This window comes from Condylostylus longicornis, unplaced genomic scaffold (genome assembly GCF_029603195.1).
Source record: "Condylostylus longicornis isolate FDR11 unplaced genomic scaffold, ASM2960319v2 ptg000116l, whole genome shotgun sequence".
Classification (NCBI taxonomy): Eukaryota; Metazoa; Arthropoda; class Insecta; order Diptera; family Dolichopodidae; genus Condylostylus; species Condylostylus longicornis.
In genome coordinates, this window is record NW_026578084.1 from 665,050 (window position 1) to 682,216 (window position 17,167).

A 17,167-nucleotide genomic window follows, 5' to 3' on the forward strand; every position below is an offset into this window, starting at 1 on the left:
TAGAATTGTAGTCGTATTTATTTGTAGTTACTTATTTTTTTGATAAAAAATTTTTTTTTGTGTTTTTAAGTTTTTTGGTAAATTTTTTAATTCTAGTATTAAGATTAGTTTTTTTCTTTTGTTTTTAAATTGTGATCATCTTAAACGCTATATTTCATTTGAAAATTTTTTTTTGGTCTTTAATTTTAAGTATAAGAATTAAAACATACTTTATAAAAAGTAATTTAAAAATTCAAGTTAATTATATTTTAACGAATTTTTAAATTGAATTTGAAGATGAGAAGAGATGAAGATGAGAATTAACTGAGTTTCAGAAAAATTTCAATATTTTTAATAAATTCAAACCAGTTTTCAATGCACCTATAAGGGAAACAAATTTAAATATATTGTAAAATTATATACAAATTATTAAAAATTATATACAAGATTTTTCATTAAATGAGTACTTTTTCATCACTTCATAAGGCATTACAAATAAGGAATTACAAATAATGGGTTTGAAACTGGGTGTCAAATCTCAAAGGTTGCTTTGATACAGGGATTTTAACAGGAAAATTGCTATTACTTGCTCATTTCTGTTAAAAATTTCAATTGATTCTCTCTTCTATCTCGTCATAGTAATCAATGCTTTTTGTTATTTATTTTTATTCTATTTATATGTTAATTTATTTATATGTATATATATACATAATTTATATATAAATATTTACGTATCTTTTATATTTAAAATATTAAAAACAATTTTAATATTATAAACATAATATTAAAAGCTGTGGATATCTTTTTTTTTATTTCTTCCTCTTCAGAATCATTTTTACTATAAACTAAAGCAAAAAACTACAAATTACAAAATATAAATTTGTTTTTTTTTTTTTGAACACAGAATCAAAAAATATATATTTTTTGTTTTAAGGAAAATTTTATATAATTTTTTCTTATTTATTATTATTTTTTCTTATTTTATTCTTTCATTACCAAAAAAATATATATAAAAAATGAAAAATTACAGTTGTTGAGACCAGGTGAATTACCAGATGGACAGGTGAGAGTTTCAATCTCAGCTGAAAAATATTTTCGCAGATTATATTTATTGTGAATTGAAATTTGCGAAAGAAACAAAAAAATTAATTAATTATTTAGTTGATTTCGTTTTTACTTTCTTTTTATTTTTTGAGATTTGTTTTTTTTTTTTTAATTTCATTTAATTCTTTTCTAATATTATAAAAAAAAGAAAACAGAAAACGTAATATAAGGAAATCAGGGTTTGACGTATATTCGAAATTTTTGAAGTTATCGTGAATTTTTTTTTGAAATCGATATAGAAACTCTGCATTCCAAATAATGCATTGTGTTTTATTTATTATTCATTTGATTCCTTTTTTTTTTAATAAGGTTCGTGTATGGGTTTTGCTTTTTTGCTCGACTCTTCCTTACGTTCGACGATTTCCTGATTTTCTTTTTTCTTTTTTTTTTGATTTTTTGTTTTATATTGGTATATTTAGAATTTTAAATTTGAAAATTTGCCTTTAATTTTTTATATTTTTTTTAACTACTTTTATGTATACTTAATTATTTTTATTTATGAATAATTTCTACATAATTTGTTTATTTATATATTCATATATAAATATATTCTTATAAGTTATATTCGGAATATAATTGAAAAATGCTTTAATAAATTGATACTTAAAAAATTATTTTAATTCTTATTAGCTGTTTTATATTCTTTAATAAAATATTACATACAGTTTCGCATCCGAATATTATTTTAATTATATTTAATATATGTATATGTGAATATAATTATATTTATAAATTATTAATGACATATATAATATATCTGAATTTTTCTCCTATGAAATTTTTTTATAAAATAAGATTAATTTTTTTTAATATATATATATATATACGAAATATTTAAATAATGCAAATAAAATAATTTAACAAATGATATTTTGTTATAATATATATATATATAAGTATTTATGTGTATATATATTTATATATATATAAATTTTTTTTTTGTATTGGTAATAAAACAAAAGAAATTTAGTCCTAAAGTCTAAATTGCAATGATAGTATTATACATAATTAAGTTTAAGTTGAGTTATTTAAAAACATACATTAAATTTCAAAATTTTTAAAAAATATAACATACAATTCTGTTTATGAAATAGTTAATAATTATTAATTGCTAAAATTGTATATTTCTATAATTTGAAATAAGTGACACATAAACCAGTGCAATTTAGATGGAAAGTCGCAGAGAATCATTGTTATATTAAATACAATATAATATTCTTAATATACCCAACGAAAAAATTCATATAATTAAAGTTAAAAAATTATTTTAAATACAATATTTATAAGTTATATAAACATTTATTTTAAAAGAAAACTTAAAGCGCAAAACATTGTTTTTTTTTTATAAATTATATTTTAGCTATAACATAGTTTGGTTATTTTTTAGGGGATATTTTAATTATTTTATTAGTTGAAATAATATAACAATTGTATTAGTACATATACTTACTTGTATAGTGTTAAGTGTGCAAGGTATAACAAAATTATTATGAACAATAAAAATATTGCATAATTATAGGCGAAACCAATTTTACATAGATTATCCTTTACGTTTTGTTTCTCTTTGCTCAAAAAATCAAAATCCAAAAAAAATTTTTTTTTAAATTCAGATTATATGGAACTTTTGTTTCAAAAAAATTTATTTTTCTTTATTTTTTATAATTTACATAAAATATTTTTTAAAACAAAAAAATTTTTTTTTAATCCTTATTTAAAAAATTTTATTTAAAAAATTTATTTTTATATATAAAAAAAAATATTTTATTTTTTATTTTATTTAATTACATATTTACAAATACATACAAAAAAATATTACATATTTGTAATGAAAATAGAAAAAAGGACCACGTCCCGGCGAACTGGATCCCGCAAAACAGGTCTTTCTTCTTGCAAAAAGAATAATTTTTTCCTTTTTGTTTTATTTTGATTTTTGATGTCCTTTTTTTTTTTTTGAATAGTTTAAGCCGTTTCCGAATCTATCGCTCCGATATTTTTTTTTTTGTTTTTCGAAAATTCTGAATAGGGTATTTCTAGAGTTCATCGAACAGTCTTATATACTTAATTATTTGTTCAAAAATCTAGGGTTTTAAAATTCTAACACTTGTCGCTCATCGCACTTAATTTAAAACAAAATTTAAATGTTAGAAAATAAAATTCAGAAGCAAAAGAGATAGTAGTATATTGCATTATGGTATTAATTCTCTTACTATATAAAATTCTTCTTAAGTGTCATAAATTTTGCTTCAGAAAATATTAAATTGTGTGAAATAGTGCAGAAATGAAGCGGTGAAGTTTCTAGAGTGCAGTACATACTAGTGCGATATGTTTGGAAACAGCCTTTAGTAGTATTTTTAAATTCGGATCTATGTAAATATTCTAATTATTTAAATTTTTTCTTTTTTTTAGAAAAATTATTATTAGTTTTCCTTTTTTAGATTTTCTTTTTGTTTTAGATTTTTTTTAGAAGTTCCAATTTTTTTTCTCATATTTTTTTATTTTATATTATATATATATATATATATGTATGTTGTACTTATTTAAGTTGGCTTTAAAATATTTTCTTTTTTTTTTTTAAATTTTTATATTTTCTATAAACTATTCATATTTATTTATTATTTTTTTTTCTCTTCATTATATAAATCATAAATTTTTAAAACAATACAGTTGTAATAAAATTCTTTTCTTATAGATATTATGGAGAGCTGAGAAATCCAATAATCAGTGTATAACGGTTTTAGATAAATAACTATTATATAGTATATGAAAGTTGTAGATAAACAACTATTATATAGTTATAACAGTTTTAAGATAAATTAAAAAGAATAAAAAATAGATTGAGTACATATATATCTAAAAACAAAAATTGAAGTGGTTATAATCCCGCATTTTCTCTTAGACTTATCATATGATTTGATAAGTATATAATTAATAATATTGTGATTTCAATACATAATTACAACTCAATCTCAATTGGAGAGTGACATATACGATACCGCTGCCACTGATTAATTTCTTAGCCCTCCACATTGAATGTATACTTATTTAGTATTTTTATTTTACTATGTGGTAGTGATTTTTATCTTTTTTCTATAAGTTCGTATGAAGTAGTCATTGTATAATTATTAGTAGTACTTATTATTTTTTCGCTGTATGTACACAATCTTATAAAAGGTATTATACATATATACCATGATTTCAAAATAACATTAATGCAGTGCATTTATATATAATTCAGCTTACAATTTGTAATTGCTGAATTGTGGAATTACACAGTATTATTCTAATTTTGAAGTCGCATGTGTAATAAACAATACATTGTAATATATTTTGCATTTATTACTTTTTAGTAGTATAAACTTTATATAATATGTATACTTGACAATTTTAAATGTGTATGTCTATATATAAATAGATTACACGTTATACAATATATAGTAAATATAGTACACAATTATTTAGTTTTAAAATATTTAAATTTTATTACTTAAGTTTATATACTTTTAGATGTGCAGTTAGTTTTTTTGTAAAATTTTTTAGTTTTAATTAAATATATTAGTTTTTGTAGTGTATGATATACATTTCGTGTAAATAAGATCACAAAAATAATTCATTTAAATTATTTTTTTTAATATTTTGATATAATATAATATAATTATATAAAAATAATTAAATTATTTTAAAATAACATTATTTTTTTTTTAATATTATATCAACGCATTTACGAATAAATATATATATATTAAATTATAATTATATAGTGATAAAAAAATTTATTTCCAAAATATAAAAATAAACACACACTTACATAATACAAAACATAACACTAATATACGAAATAAATATTACATATTTTTGTCATGGTTCGATCATTCGATTTTTAAAAATGTGACTTCAGAATTGCAGTAATACTGCATTACTTTACAATACAGTAATAAGAATAATCTGAATTGTGTATGAACACTGTATTGCTGTAATTTTGAAGTAACGGTCTATTTTTCAATTATAAAATAAGGTATGAAATGACAATATACCATCGCGCATATTCACAAAAAAATAAAACATATAAGAAAATTAAAACAACATACAAATATATGAAAATTAGTCCAAATTAAATATGCAACTGGAAAAAAATTTAATAAAAAAAATTTCAATAAAAAATAAAAATTTAATTATTATAAAAAATATAATATATACCATTCACATAAATATATACAATATAATAAAAATTTGTTATAATTAATTACATCTCTATTAAAAAATTTCGTATTAAACCCGAATGTTGCAACGCGTTTTTGAAATCAGAAGTCAAACATGTATATTTCCTTTGAAAGGTATTCACAATATATTATAAGATGTATAACATAAAAATAATTAAACTTTGTTACCAATAAAAAAATGCGTTACGTAATATGTAAACAACTCATTACTTATTTTACTTTTTTTTGTTTTATTTACATGCTTTAAAATATCCGTTGTTCAAAATTGCTGTAATACGTAGCCCTAGTATAAATTTCGTTCGTAGATCCAAAATTCGGAAAATTACGAATTTCATATTCTCAATTCCCAATTACAAATATTCTACTACGAATATTCGTAATATAGTAATTATAAATTACGTTCGTAGTAAAAATAAAGGTCAATAGTCTACGAAAGAAATACTCACACGTAACAAGCAAGTCAAAGAGAGTGGTTGTTATAAATTTTCAAGTTTTCAAATTTTTATTAATATATTTAATATAATATATTCATATTAATATATTTAATATAATATTATATTATATTAAATATATAATATGAAGGTTTCAAATCTATTTGAATTTGAGTTCTTTCAAAACAGCTAAAATGGAACGAAATGAATTCATATTTGCTAAAAAAATTTTCTCCACTTTTCAAAAAAAAACTGCAAAACTCCGTTTTTAAAAAATATTCTTTCTTACGAAAGTTTTGTACTCAAATAGCAAGAAAAACATATAAACATATAAATTTTAATTTGACAATTAAAATAAAATACTGATATTGACACTCCGAAAAATTGTGATACATACGAGAGGAATTCATAACAGAGCTGACGATATTAATACAAAATTCAATTTATGAACTACATTTGCTGAAGACGATATTACTGCAATTCTGAAGTAACGGATTATTAAATTATTATTTTCTTAATTTTATGTTAGTTTCATTTTTTTTTTTGGCCTTTGGTTCTCTTTCTATTCGGTTTTTTACGTTCCTGCATACTTTTGTTTTTGTCATTTTCTCTTTTGCTCCCCTCTTTTCTTTAGGTTTTTTTTTTGTATTTTTCTCTTTATTCTTTACTGTATCTGACTTTTCTTCTCATATCATATATATGGATTTTTGTTTTATTTTTAATTTACATATTAAGTATACGCTGGCAAGCCTTATTTGAAATGTTAAGTTATACAAAAAATATTTGATATTTTTTGTTTGGTTTTAAAACATTATTGGTACATTATTGAGATAAATCAATCAATTATACTCGTCTTATTTTTTTCTTTTTGAAATTATATTGTATATAATTATATTATATATATTTACGTTATATTATTTCATATATATATTATAAATTTTATACTCATTTATATAAATATATTATATATTTTTGGTATTATATTTTAATTATTTAATAGACATAAAATTCTCTTCCTATATATAGCTTTAAAAATTTTATAGATATTTAGCTGATTTTTAATTAAATTAATATTTTTTTTTATATTAATCAAATAAATATTAAAGTTTCTTAATGCTTATTATACATAATTATTTCTAATATATTCTTCTATAATTAAAGACAATATTTTTTGTGTATTAACAAATTTTAAATTTAAAATTCTAATCAAAAAATGCTTTAATAAAATTATTACAGCTTCAAATAATATTTAAATTGAATAAATTAAACTTCTTATATTTTTTATGCAATTTCTAAAAAATACAGGATGATTTAAAAAAGAAAAACCGTAAAGCATTACGATATTTTTGGAACATTTAATTTATACTATTGCAAAGTTCAACAATTACCTTAATATTGCTGAATTGTGTGATAATGCAATATTAATTACAACTTCGACATATTATACATAGTATGTAAATTGTATATATCTATTGATATATATTTATTGAATTATTGACAATAATATTAATTTATTAATAATAGTAGATAAAAAAATTTAATTATTTTCATCCTGTATTTTACTAAAAACAATAAATTTTATAAATCGATATTTGTCATTAGAATCATTTTTTTTTGTTAATAATTTTATTTATAAAGTGCAGAAAAAAGGCAGAGAAGACGCAGTGAGCGGGACAGTTTAATTTTTTTTAATACAGTTATAATGTTAATATTTAAATTGCGCTTATATTGTAAAAATATATTAATTAACAATTTAGTAAATATTATGACACTATTATAAATTGAATTTCATAAAACATCATTAGAAAATGACAATCAGTTCTGAATGATTCATGACATTATCGAGAATTAAAAACATATATGTATAACCTGACTTCAAAATTACAATAATATGGGTATTATTATACAATTCAGGAATTACAATTTATAAGTTGATTTGTATATAATTACTGTAATTTTGAAATCAGAAGTCAAATTTTTATTTTAAGTTATAAAAATGCAATATTTTTTAAATATTTTGAAATTAATAATAAATTTATAATAATCTATTAATTAATATAGTGTTGCACTTCATTTTTTTTAATTATTATAATTAGTTTATAAGTTTTTCATTTTATTTGATAATTTTGTTTTAATATTTTATTGCCTATTAAATTTAATTTTTTTATATATGTGATTGCGTCTCTTATATTGTAATATCACTTTCTAAATATATATTAATTATTTCTCTCTATCTATCTATTTATCTCTTTTTATCATCATAATATATTATTGTTTAATTATTTCTAATTTTTATACCTATTACCTTTATGTAATTAATAAAAAAAATTGAAATTTACAAAATGAATTTTTTGAATTTTCGAAGAGTTTTTTATTTAATTCTTATATTTTGATTTTAATTAAATAACTTACAAATTTTTCTATTTTTTTTTAAATGTTATTTCTTTATATAAAAAAATTATTTCTCTTTGGTATTTTTAGTCTCACTTATGAAACTATATATACTTTTTAAAATATTAAAAAATTGCGCTAAATTTAGTATAGTTTTTTTTAATTAAATAATTTATTTTGTGTTGTTTTTAATTAGAATACAAAAAAAAATTTCAAATTTTTGCAATAAATAAATTAAAGAAATTTTTTTCTTTTTTTTTCTTCTTTTCTTCGAATACTCCCTCGGCGATCAAAATGTTCGACGTTTGTTGTCACAATATTATGTCAAAAATTATAAAATATATGCCTGCAAAACAAAATACAAAACACAAACATCACAAAAATTAAAATATCACCGTTATTAAATGTTTTTTTGTAATCGTAATTTTGTCATCATTATTGTATGTCTTCGAAATGCATGTTAATTTAATTATTAATTAAAAAAATTTTTAATTCAATTATTATCGATAATATACAATTATATAATATCAAAAATAATGAAATATTATAAAAATTAAAAAAAAAAAAACCAAAATAAAAAAAAACTGTGTTTTATGTACTAAACTAATTAAAAAAAATTAAAAACAATAAAATGAAACAAAACTTTTAATCGCAAAATCAAATAAACTCAATTTGTCAAAAATTTTTATATGTCAAACAACCAAAAACTAAATAAATATTAAATAATTTTTATAAACTAATAAAATCAATGTGATGAAACGTAAATTGACTGTTATATAAATAAATATGACTCCCAATATATGACAATTCAATTGCTAATATTTTATTATTGGTGTTAAAAAAACAATCAAAAACAATTAATTAACAATTGTCTTTAAAATAAATAAATAAATTAATTAAAAAATAAATAAATTTCATTTACTAAAAACAAAAAAACATGGTAACAAAAAAATATTGTGTGGCTCTTCTTCACCTATATATCTATATATATATATATATATATATATATATATATATATATATATATATATATATATACCATCGCTACCAAATCAAATATATGTGGCGTGGCGCTGTCCATGTTCGAATTACAAAAATATGCACTCATCTTTATTTAAATGTAATTGCGAATTGTCTGCGGTCAATAATGAAATTCCTATTAAATGAAATCAATAATTAATTGATTTTTGTTGCCGATTTTTGTCTATCAACAATACGGTTGCTGGGAATTTTTCTTTTTTTTTATAAATACAAAAAAAAAAAAATATTCACCCTCCTCTTAAATATCACATTGAATTAAAATTAAAAATTCAAAATTAAACTATAATAATGTAGAAGAGGCGACCATCAATGGATGTTCGACGTCCAAGTATACAAGATTTAGAAGGTTTAATTGATAAACCTTCAACTCCATTAAAAGATATTGGAGAGGGTGGCCCACCAGCTATTGTTGATGTTCAAGAGTCTTATTCAGCTGTTGAAGGTAAAAGAAAAAAGCAAAAAAATAATAATTTTGTTTTTTTTATATTCTTGATATTGTTGTTGTTGTACATTATTGTTTATTTATTTGGTGTTAAATCTTTCATACATATATATAATTTCATCTCTTCTTTCTTTTATTATTTACAATTCATTTGAACTACCATTTTATTTTTTTATTTCGTTTTGTTCTATCAAAAACATCATTATTTTTCGAAATATTTATACATTTTTTTTAATTAAAATTTTGAGTGCCGTTATTGTTTTCTTTTTTTTTCATTTTTGGTTGTATTTCTTCACAATTTTTTTTTGGTATTTTCCGAAATTCATCTTGTATTATACATTCGTACATATTTATGCTTATACACTTGAACATTTTTCTTAAATATTAAATAAATTTTATAGGATATTAAAAATTATTTCTTATTACAAATTTTTCCCTTACTTATTATATTATATCTATCTTTTGATTTTAAATATTTTGTTAATATTTCTATGTTTTTATATATTAATTTTTAAATTTGATTCCAAAAAAATAATTAATGTACATATAGTAATTAATGTTAATAGTTAAAAAGAGGAATCTATACTGCTAAAATGCAAATCTAACATCAATTTGACTTTTTTTTTTACAGTGCCATTATAATTGTATTGTTAAATAATTCAAGTTTGATTTTAAATTTGCATTTAGCCAATAGATTTCCTTAGTTTTACGATATACAATAAATATTTTCTAAATTAAGATTTTAATTTCCCCAAATATGGGAATTATTCAGCTTATAATATTGCTGATTGAATTTGTTCAATTATTTTAATACTTTAAATAGACTTTAATTCCGACATCCAGAATATAAAGTGCTCAAAGTATATTTAATTTAATGTGTTCTGTATATTATAAATATAGACAATATTAATTTATAAGGGTTTTAAGAGAATTTTCATTGACAACATTTAGTATATGTGTTTAAAATATTCCATCAGTTCCACCTTATGGTAATATCATTTTTAAATCTAGCTTAAATATGAATTGCTCAATTCAGCGTAGTAACAAACTTCTGAATTGAGTTTAAAATAATATTACTCTATAGTGGAATTCAGTTTTTTTTATTAATGGGTGGGATTTTTCTTTTTATTTAAAATATAATATTGAATAAATTATTTTTATTTAAAATATAATATGATTTATAACTGCATGAAATTCAAAATGTAAATTATATTTCATTATTACACAATTCAGCAAGTAGAATTTTGAAGCCGAATTGTTCAATAATACAAAATTATTAATATAGTTTGGATTTCATCAGAGTTTTTTTATTCTTTTCTATAATCATGAATTCATTCTTATCTTTCATAATATTAGTATTATCCTTATCTTATTTATTTTTTTCTTGTTTATATTATATTATTTATTGAAAAGTTTTTAAAAAAACTACATAATTTAATTATTTTTTCTATTACGAAATCTTTTTTTTTTTTGAGTTAAGAATACCTATAATTTTCAATCCCTAGTTTTTACTCGATATAATTTTTATAAAGACCGATTCAGATAAATCATACGTTGCTTCAAAATTGTAAAAATAATATATTACTATACATTTCAGCTATTATAATTAAAAAGCTGAATTGTGTATTAATTTTGTGTTAATTGCAATTTCGAAGTCAGCGTATATCATCCGTAATTTTATATTATATTTCGTTTTTCCCCTCTTGTTTTTTTTCATGTTTTTGTTTTGTGTTGTTTCCGTTTTTTTTCTTTTTTAATTGTTTTATAGTATTATCTTGTGTATTAGCATAGAAAATTAAGAGTGCCGAAATCTAAAGAAATGCAGACTATGATTTCAAAATTGCAGTAATAGGGTATTTTTATGCAATTCAGCAATTAAATATTACAAGCTGAATTTTGTATCAATATCATAGTATTGCGATTTCGAAGTCAGAAGTGTATATATATATAATTATTATAATAAACTGTTCACATATAGAGTAGATCATCTATGTATGTACAGGGTGGTTCAGTAAAAGGTACAATATTATATATCATTGGTTAGGGAATCAAAAATGGATAAAATTTTGTTTGGAATTAGCTGTCAAAACTCAAAAATTATTTCGGAGATACAGGGATTTTACGAATTTTTATGAAATTTCTACTTGCTTTGTATGCGTTTCATTGAAAAACTTCTAAATCTTTTATTTTTTACCTAAATAACGGTTCTTAAAAATGTCAACTGAAAAAATTTTACTCACTTTTGATTCCCTAACCAATGATGTATAATATTGTACTCTTTACTAAGTCACCATGTATTTTAAATATCTGTATCCTGATATTTATTTGTAAATCTTAAATAAATTCCAACAATACTCTTCTTCGGGAACGAATTATATCTTTGTCAATATCAATTTAGGAAATTAATAGATTCGAAATTTTTAATATTATTCTGGTTGATAACACAATCAGTAGCAATTAAAACGACATTTTGTAGTGATTTTGAAAAAATTTCGTATTTTGGGAAAATTTTTTTTTTTTGCTATGTCAAAAAATTAGGAATCGATATTATTTATGTTTTAAATTGTTAATTTAATGTTAAATGGAATGAAATAAAAAAAGCTAATTACATATTTTTTTTACTCGTATGTTGGGTTATGGTATGGCTTAATACTTATGAGTGCACCACAAAAAGAAAAAAGAGAAAAGTGTATTAATTTTGACTTTTTAATTAATATTATTATATTAAATATAATTCCCTTACCATTATTTTCTCCGGAACCTGAAATTAATAAATTTAAATAAAAATATGTATGTATGTAATAATAATTATATATATATATATATGTATACAAGTATATGATTTTTTTTCGGCTTTTATTTTTGTTTTATTAATTTTTTTTTAAATCGTTTGTATTTGTGTCGTTATTAATGCTTTTGGTTTCTTTACGTAATAATTTTTTATATATTTTAGTTGATTTGTTTTAAGTAGAATAAAATAATGCTCCAGCTTGAAAATTTGAATTTGTTTTTTTTTTGGGTATCTTTAAAAATTGTAATCAAATTAAAATAATTTTTAGTCACGCTCAAATATGAATTGTATTATAGCCAGGATTATATTTTAATTGTTTGCATTTAAAAAAAAAATAGTTTAATGAAAATCAATAAAACCAATGACAATTGTATAGTCTTGAGTTATTAGTTTGCTTAACTTCAAAATTGAATTAATACTGTACTTTTATACAATTTAGAAAAAAGGATGCTATAACCAATACAGTATTACTGCAATTTTTAATGTCAATACGTAGTTTGTAGTTAAATTTGTTAAGTTTTTGAGTGAGTTGTATATTATATATATATATAGTATTATTTTATTTACTTTTTCAATAAAAAAAATAAATAGAAAAAAAATGTTTATTTTCAATTTAATTTTGTAGTTTATTTTTGATAATGAAGTTGTAGTAGATATAGAAAGGAAATTATAAATTGTGTAATTCATAAACTTAGTTTAATCGAAAAAAAATACTTGAACTATAAATACAAACAAAACAAAGAAAAAAATGATTGGTTTGAAATTTGAATCCTTGCCCTTTCTTTGCCGCTCTTTTTTTTTCTTAGTATTTTTTTTGTCTTTTTTCTTGTAGTTTTAGTTATATAATCATTTATAAATTTTTATTATTAAATTAATCATGAAATTAAATTGAAAGCTCTGTCTTTAAAATTGCATTAATATTCAGTAATTAAAGCTAGTAAGCTGAATTTTGCATTAATGCGATATTAATGCAATTTTGTAGTTAAATGGGAAAATACTCATTTTTATAATATTTAATAAACAAAATCTAAGTATTTATATTATAAGAGGAAGAAGAACACCTAAATTTTGGGAATGTGAAGCTGTTAAAGAAGTCAAGGAACTATCGCTTAATAAGTAAAGAGCAAAAAACACTTGCTGTGAAATCTCTACTCTACTTTCTAAATAAAATTATATAAGTGGAGTTGACATTAAGATCTGTTTCTAAAGAAACACCCTTTTATTTACTAAAATAATTAATATAATATGTCCTTACAATTTTTTTTTTTTTGTAATTATTTAATGTGTCAATCAATAATTTTATGAATTCTTGATAAAAGAATATCATTATAATTCTTTTAATTGAAACTGAAAATATTTCAAAAAATTTTATCAGTACTAAAAAAAATTACCCTGATATCAAAATTAGATTAATACTATATTTATACACAATTCAGCAATTAGAACAAATTGTATATTAATAAATTTTTTCTGTAATTATAAGTTTTTGATACCAGGGTATGAAAATTTTATATATTTTATTAAAATATTAAAATATTATGACATATTAAATAAAATTGTGTTAATTTTAAGCAAAAAAAGTATTGAAGGCATATATGGAGAAAATTTTTAAAATAGAGAATTGTAATGTCTTTTTTTTAACAAATTATAAAATCAATCATTTTTTTATATATATATATATATATATTTTTTATTTGTTATATTTATGTAATTGGGATATTAGTATTTAATTTTAATTAAAACGCAAAATTTTTAATTTATAAATTCTTTTTATTGTATATATACATTTTTAATTTTAAAGTTTAATTTTTATGCAGAACAGGTTTATTATTATATTTATTGACTTAAAAAATTTAGTATTATATTCGCTAATCAATTATAAACAAATCAGTGTATAATAAATGCTATATTTGAGCTGAGGTATATTACAAAGCAGTTTAATTACTGCAACCCGGATATTTGAGGATTTAATGTTATATTGACAGATAGAAAGTGTCAAATTTTTAAATTTAATTTTTCTCTTTTTTTACATAATATTAGTAATAAGCCTGTGTAATAAGAATTAGTAATAAAAAAAACATTTTAACTGTAATGTAATTAAAATTTTTTTAAGATTTAAAGAAAAAAAAAAACAAATATTTATCTTTTCAACAAAAAAACAGTTATAAAAACAAAAGAGAGTATCAACACATCTTTATTTTCTTTTGTCGTAACGCTTTCTAAACATTGCTTCTACTTCTATTTCTTCTACTCTACTGCTACTACTACTATTAAACTACTATTACTATTATTTTAATTAAACTATATTGTAGTCTTTTTTTAGTGCTACTACTATTACTACACTGCTCTACCATATACTTTTATGACTATTATTTTAGTATATTTCCTCTGTCAAAGTTTCCTTAAATTATTATGTATATGCTATCGGCAGATATGTATATATGTATACATAAGATATATGTAGGTATATACATATATGTATGTTATATATTTAAATATTATGTATATATTTATATATATATACTTAGAAAAAATAATTTTATATAATAAAAAAGCATTTCTTTCGCTGTATCACTTTTTCTTTCTCTTTCTCTCTTTCTCTCAAAAACAAAAAGAAAACAGCCTTATTTGCTTATTATTCACTCTCTTTTCTGTATTATGATGTTTTTTAATAATATAGTAGACAGAAAAGGAAAGTAAAGTGTTTATTTGTCATTGGTGACAGAAAAATGAGGAAAATATTTCAAATTTTAATTATTTTGTTTTTTCTACATTGTTGCTTTTTTCTATTCTATTCTTTTATTTTTTTTAATTTAAATTGTACATTAATTCTTTTATTTAATGGCGCATAAAATTTGTTTTTAATCTAAATTTGTGAATTCTTTTGGGTGTTAATTTTTAATTTACAAATATAAATATCAAGAAATTCGTAAATATTTAATTTTAAAAAATAAAAATAGAAAAAATAAATCAAACATATTATTTTAAAATCATAAAAATTTATAAATATTGTTAAATATTTTTTTCTCTTATTTTTTCTTATTCTTCTCCAATATTTTTTTTAATAAATTTTTTTGAAAATCCTATTTTAAATTTAAAATTATTCCAAACAAATATTTTCAAATAATTTCCGAAATAAAAATACAAAAAAAAAATAAAACGAACTCCCTTTAAAAAATAAAAAAAAAATAAAACCAACTTATCAAAATCAAATATAAACAAAAAAAATCAGACTCAACGGCCTATATTACCGTCAATGTGGAAGGTAACCCAGCGCCCACCTTTAAATTTTATAAAGGTGTTACCGAAATCATTGAAGGTGGTCGTTATAAGTTTATTACCGATGGCGAAACAAATTCAATTACCTTATGTATACGTAAATCAAAGCCAAATGATGAGGGCAAATATAAAATTGTTGTTAATAATATACATGGCGAAGATTCAGCTGAAATGCAATTATTCGTATCCGATTCAAGTGGTATGGATTTTCGTGCAATGTTGAAAAAACGTCGTTACGCCAAATGGGATAAAGACCAGAATGATCCAAATTGGGGTGATTTAAAAGAAACTGAAAAACCAGTTCCAACATTGAAAAAAGTTGAAAAGGTATGTAAGGATATAAGCAACAAAAAAAATAGTAAAAAATGGTAAAAAAAAGAACGAAAATCAAAACTTTTTTTATACTAACTTATATACACAACAATTTAAATTATTTAAACTGTTGTTTTTAGTATTACGAGTATTGGCTTCAAAATTACATTGCAATAGGTATTTTCAACACGCAATTCAGCTTGTTACTTGTAATTGCTGAATTGTGTAGCATAATACCATAGTATTATTGAAATTTTGAAGTCACGATATTTCATTTTTTTTTATTATTATAAAACAAATTCATAAATGTAAAATCATAAATGGAAAACTATTAAAATTAAAGTTAAAATAAAAACATGAAAAAAATATTTTAATAGTAAATAATTAAAATAACAAAACAAAAAATCGAAATAAATTTTATAACAAAAATTTTTATTTAAAAAAATTTAATAAAAAAAAAAAAAAAAAGCGAAAAATTTAATTTCAAATTGTTAACAATTCAAAATATTAAAATAATTTAAAGATATACAAATAATAATAGTTTAGAATTAATAAAGATTAAAAATTAAATAGCAACGGTAACATTAAAATAATTATTTTAGTATTACTATATTATATAGTTATTATATAGTTATATCTCATATAGTATAAAGGAAAATTTTATTTTTTCTCTCGACAACCCAAACGATAATGAAACAAGCTCAATTGGAAATTAGATTACTTTCTATTGAAAGTTGTTAAAATAAAACTTAAAATATTCCAACGATTAATGAAATATATACAAATTTATTTATTTCTTTTTTTAAGGGTTAAATTAAAATTTTCTCTCAAAAGTTACTTTTTTTTTTATAAACACTTTCTCTTTTTTTTTCGTTTTGTAAAATTTACTATAAAACACTATTTTTTAATTCTTTTTTTTCATTGTTTTGCACGTGTTTTTCTTTTTAATTTTTATTTAATTATTTTTTGTAATTTTAATTAAAAAATAATGTGTGCATTATTTTTGAAATTTTTGAATTTTGAGATTTCTTTTTTTTTTTGTTGACACTAACTATAAATATATTGTTAATTATTATTATAGTGTGTTGTGTTTCGTTTTTTAAAAAATATTATTTTAAGATTCTTGATAAAAAAAAATTTACGTGAGGAAGGGATTTATTTGGAAAAGCAATAAATTCAT

The 17,167-nt window shown here is 19.9% G+C and overlaps 1 protein-coding gene across 43 annotated transcripts in view; it reads left to right on the forward strand.

Moving 5' to 3' along the window:
• The window catches only part of LOC129614672 (twitchin), a 137,914-nt gene that overhangs the window by 80,563 nt on the left and 40,184 nt on the right, over positions 1–17,167 (forward strand). For 33 of the 43 annotated variants that reach the window (XM_055529437.1, XM_055529438.1, XM_055529435.1 and 30 more), the window contains 4 exons: positions 1,010–1,042; positions 2,919–2,960; positions 9,458–9,605; positions 15,629–16,002. The exons of 1 other annotated variant lie outside the window; for it this stretch is intronic. In XM_055529437.1, the coding sequence (XP_055385412.1) occupies positions 1,010–1,042; positions 2,919–2,960; positions 9,458–9,605; positions 15,629–16,002 (597 nt within the window). The remainder of the gene's footprint in view (positions 1–1,009; positions 1,043–2,918; positions 2,961–9,457; positions 9,606–15,628; positions 16,003–17,167) is intronic. 9 more of the 43 variants (XM_055529472.1, XM_055529474.1, XM_055529440.1 and 6 more) reach the window with 3 other exon arrangements.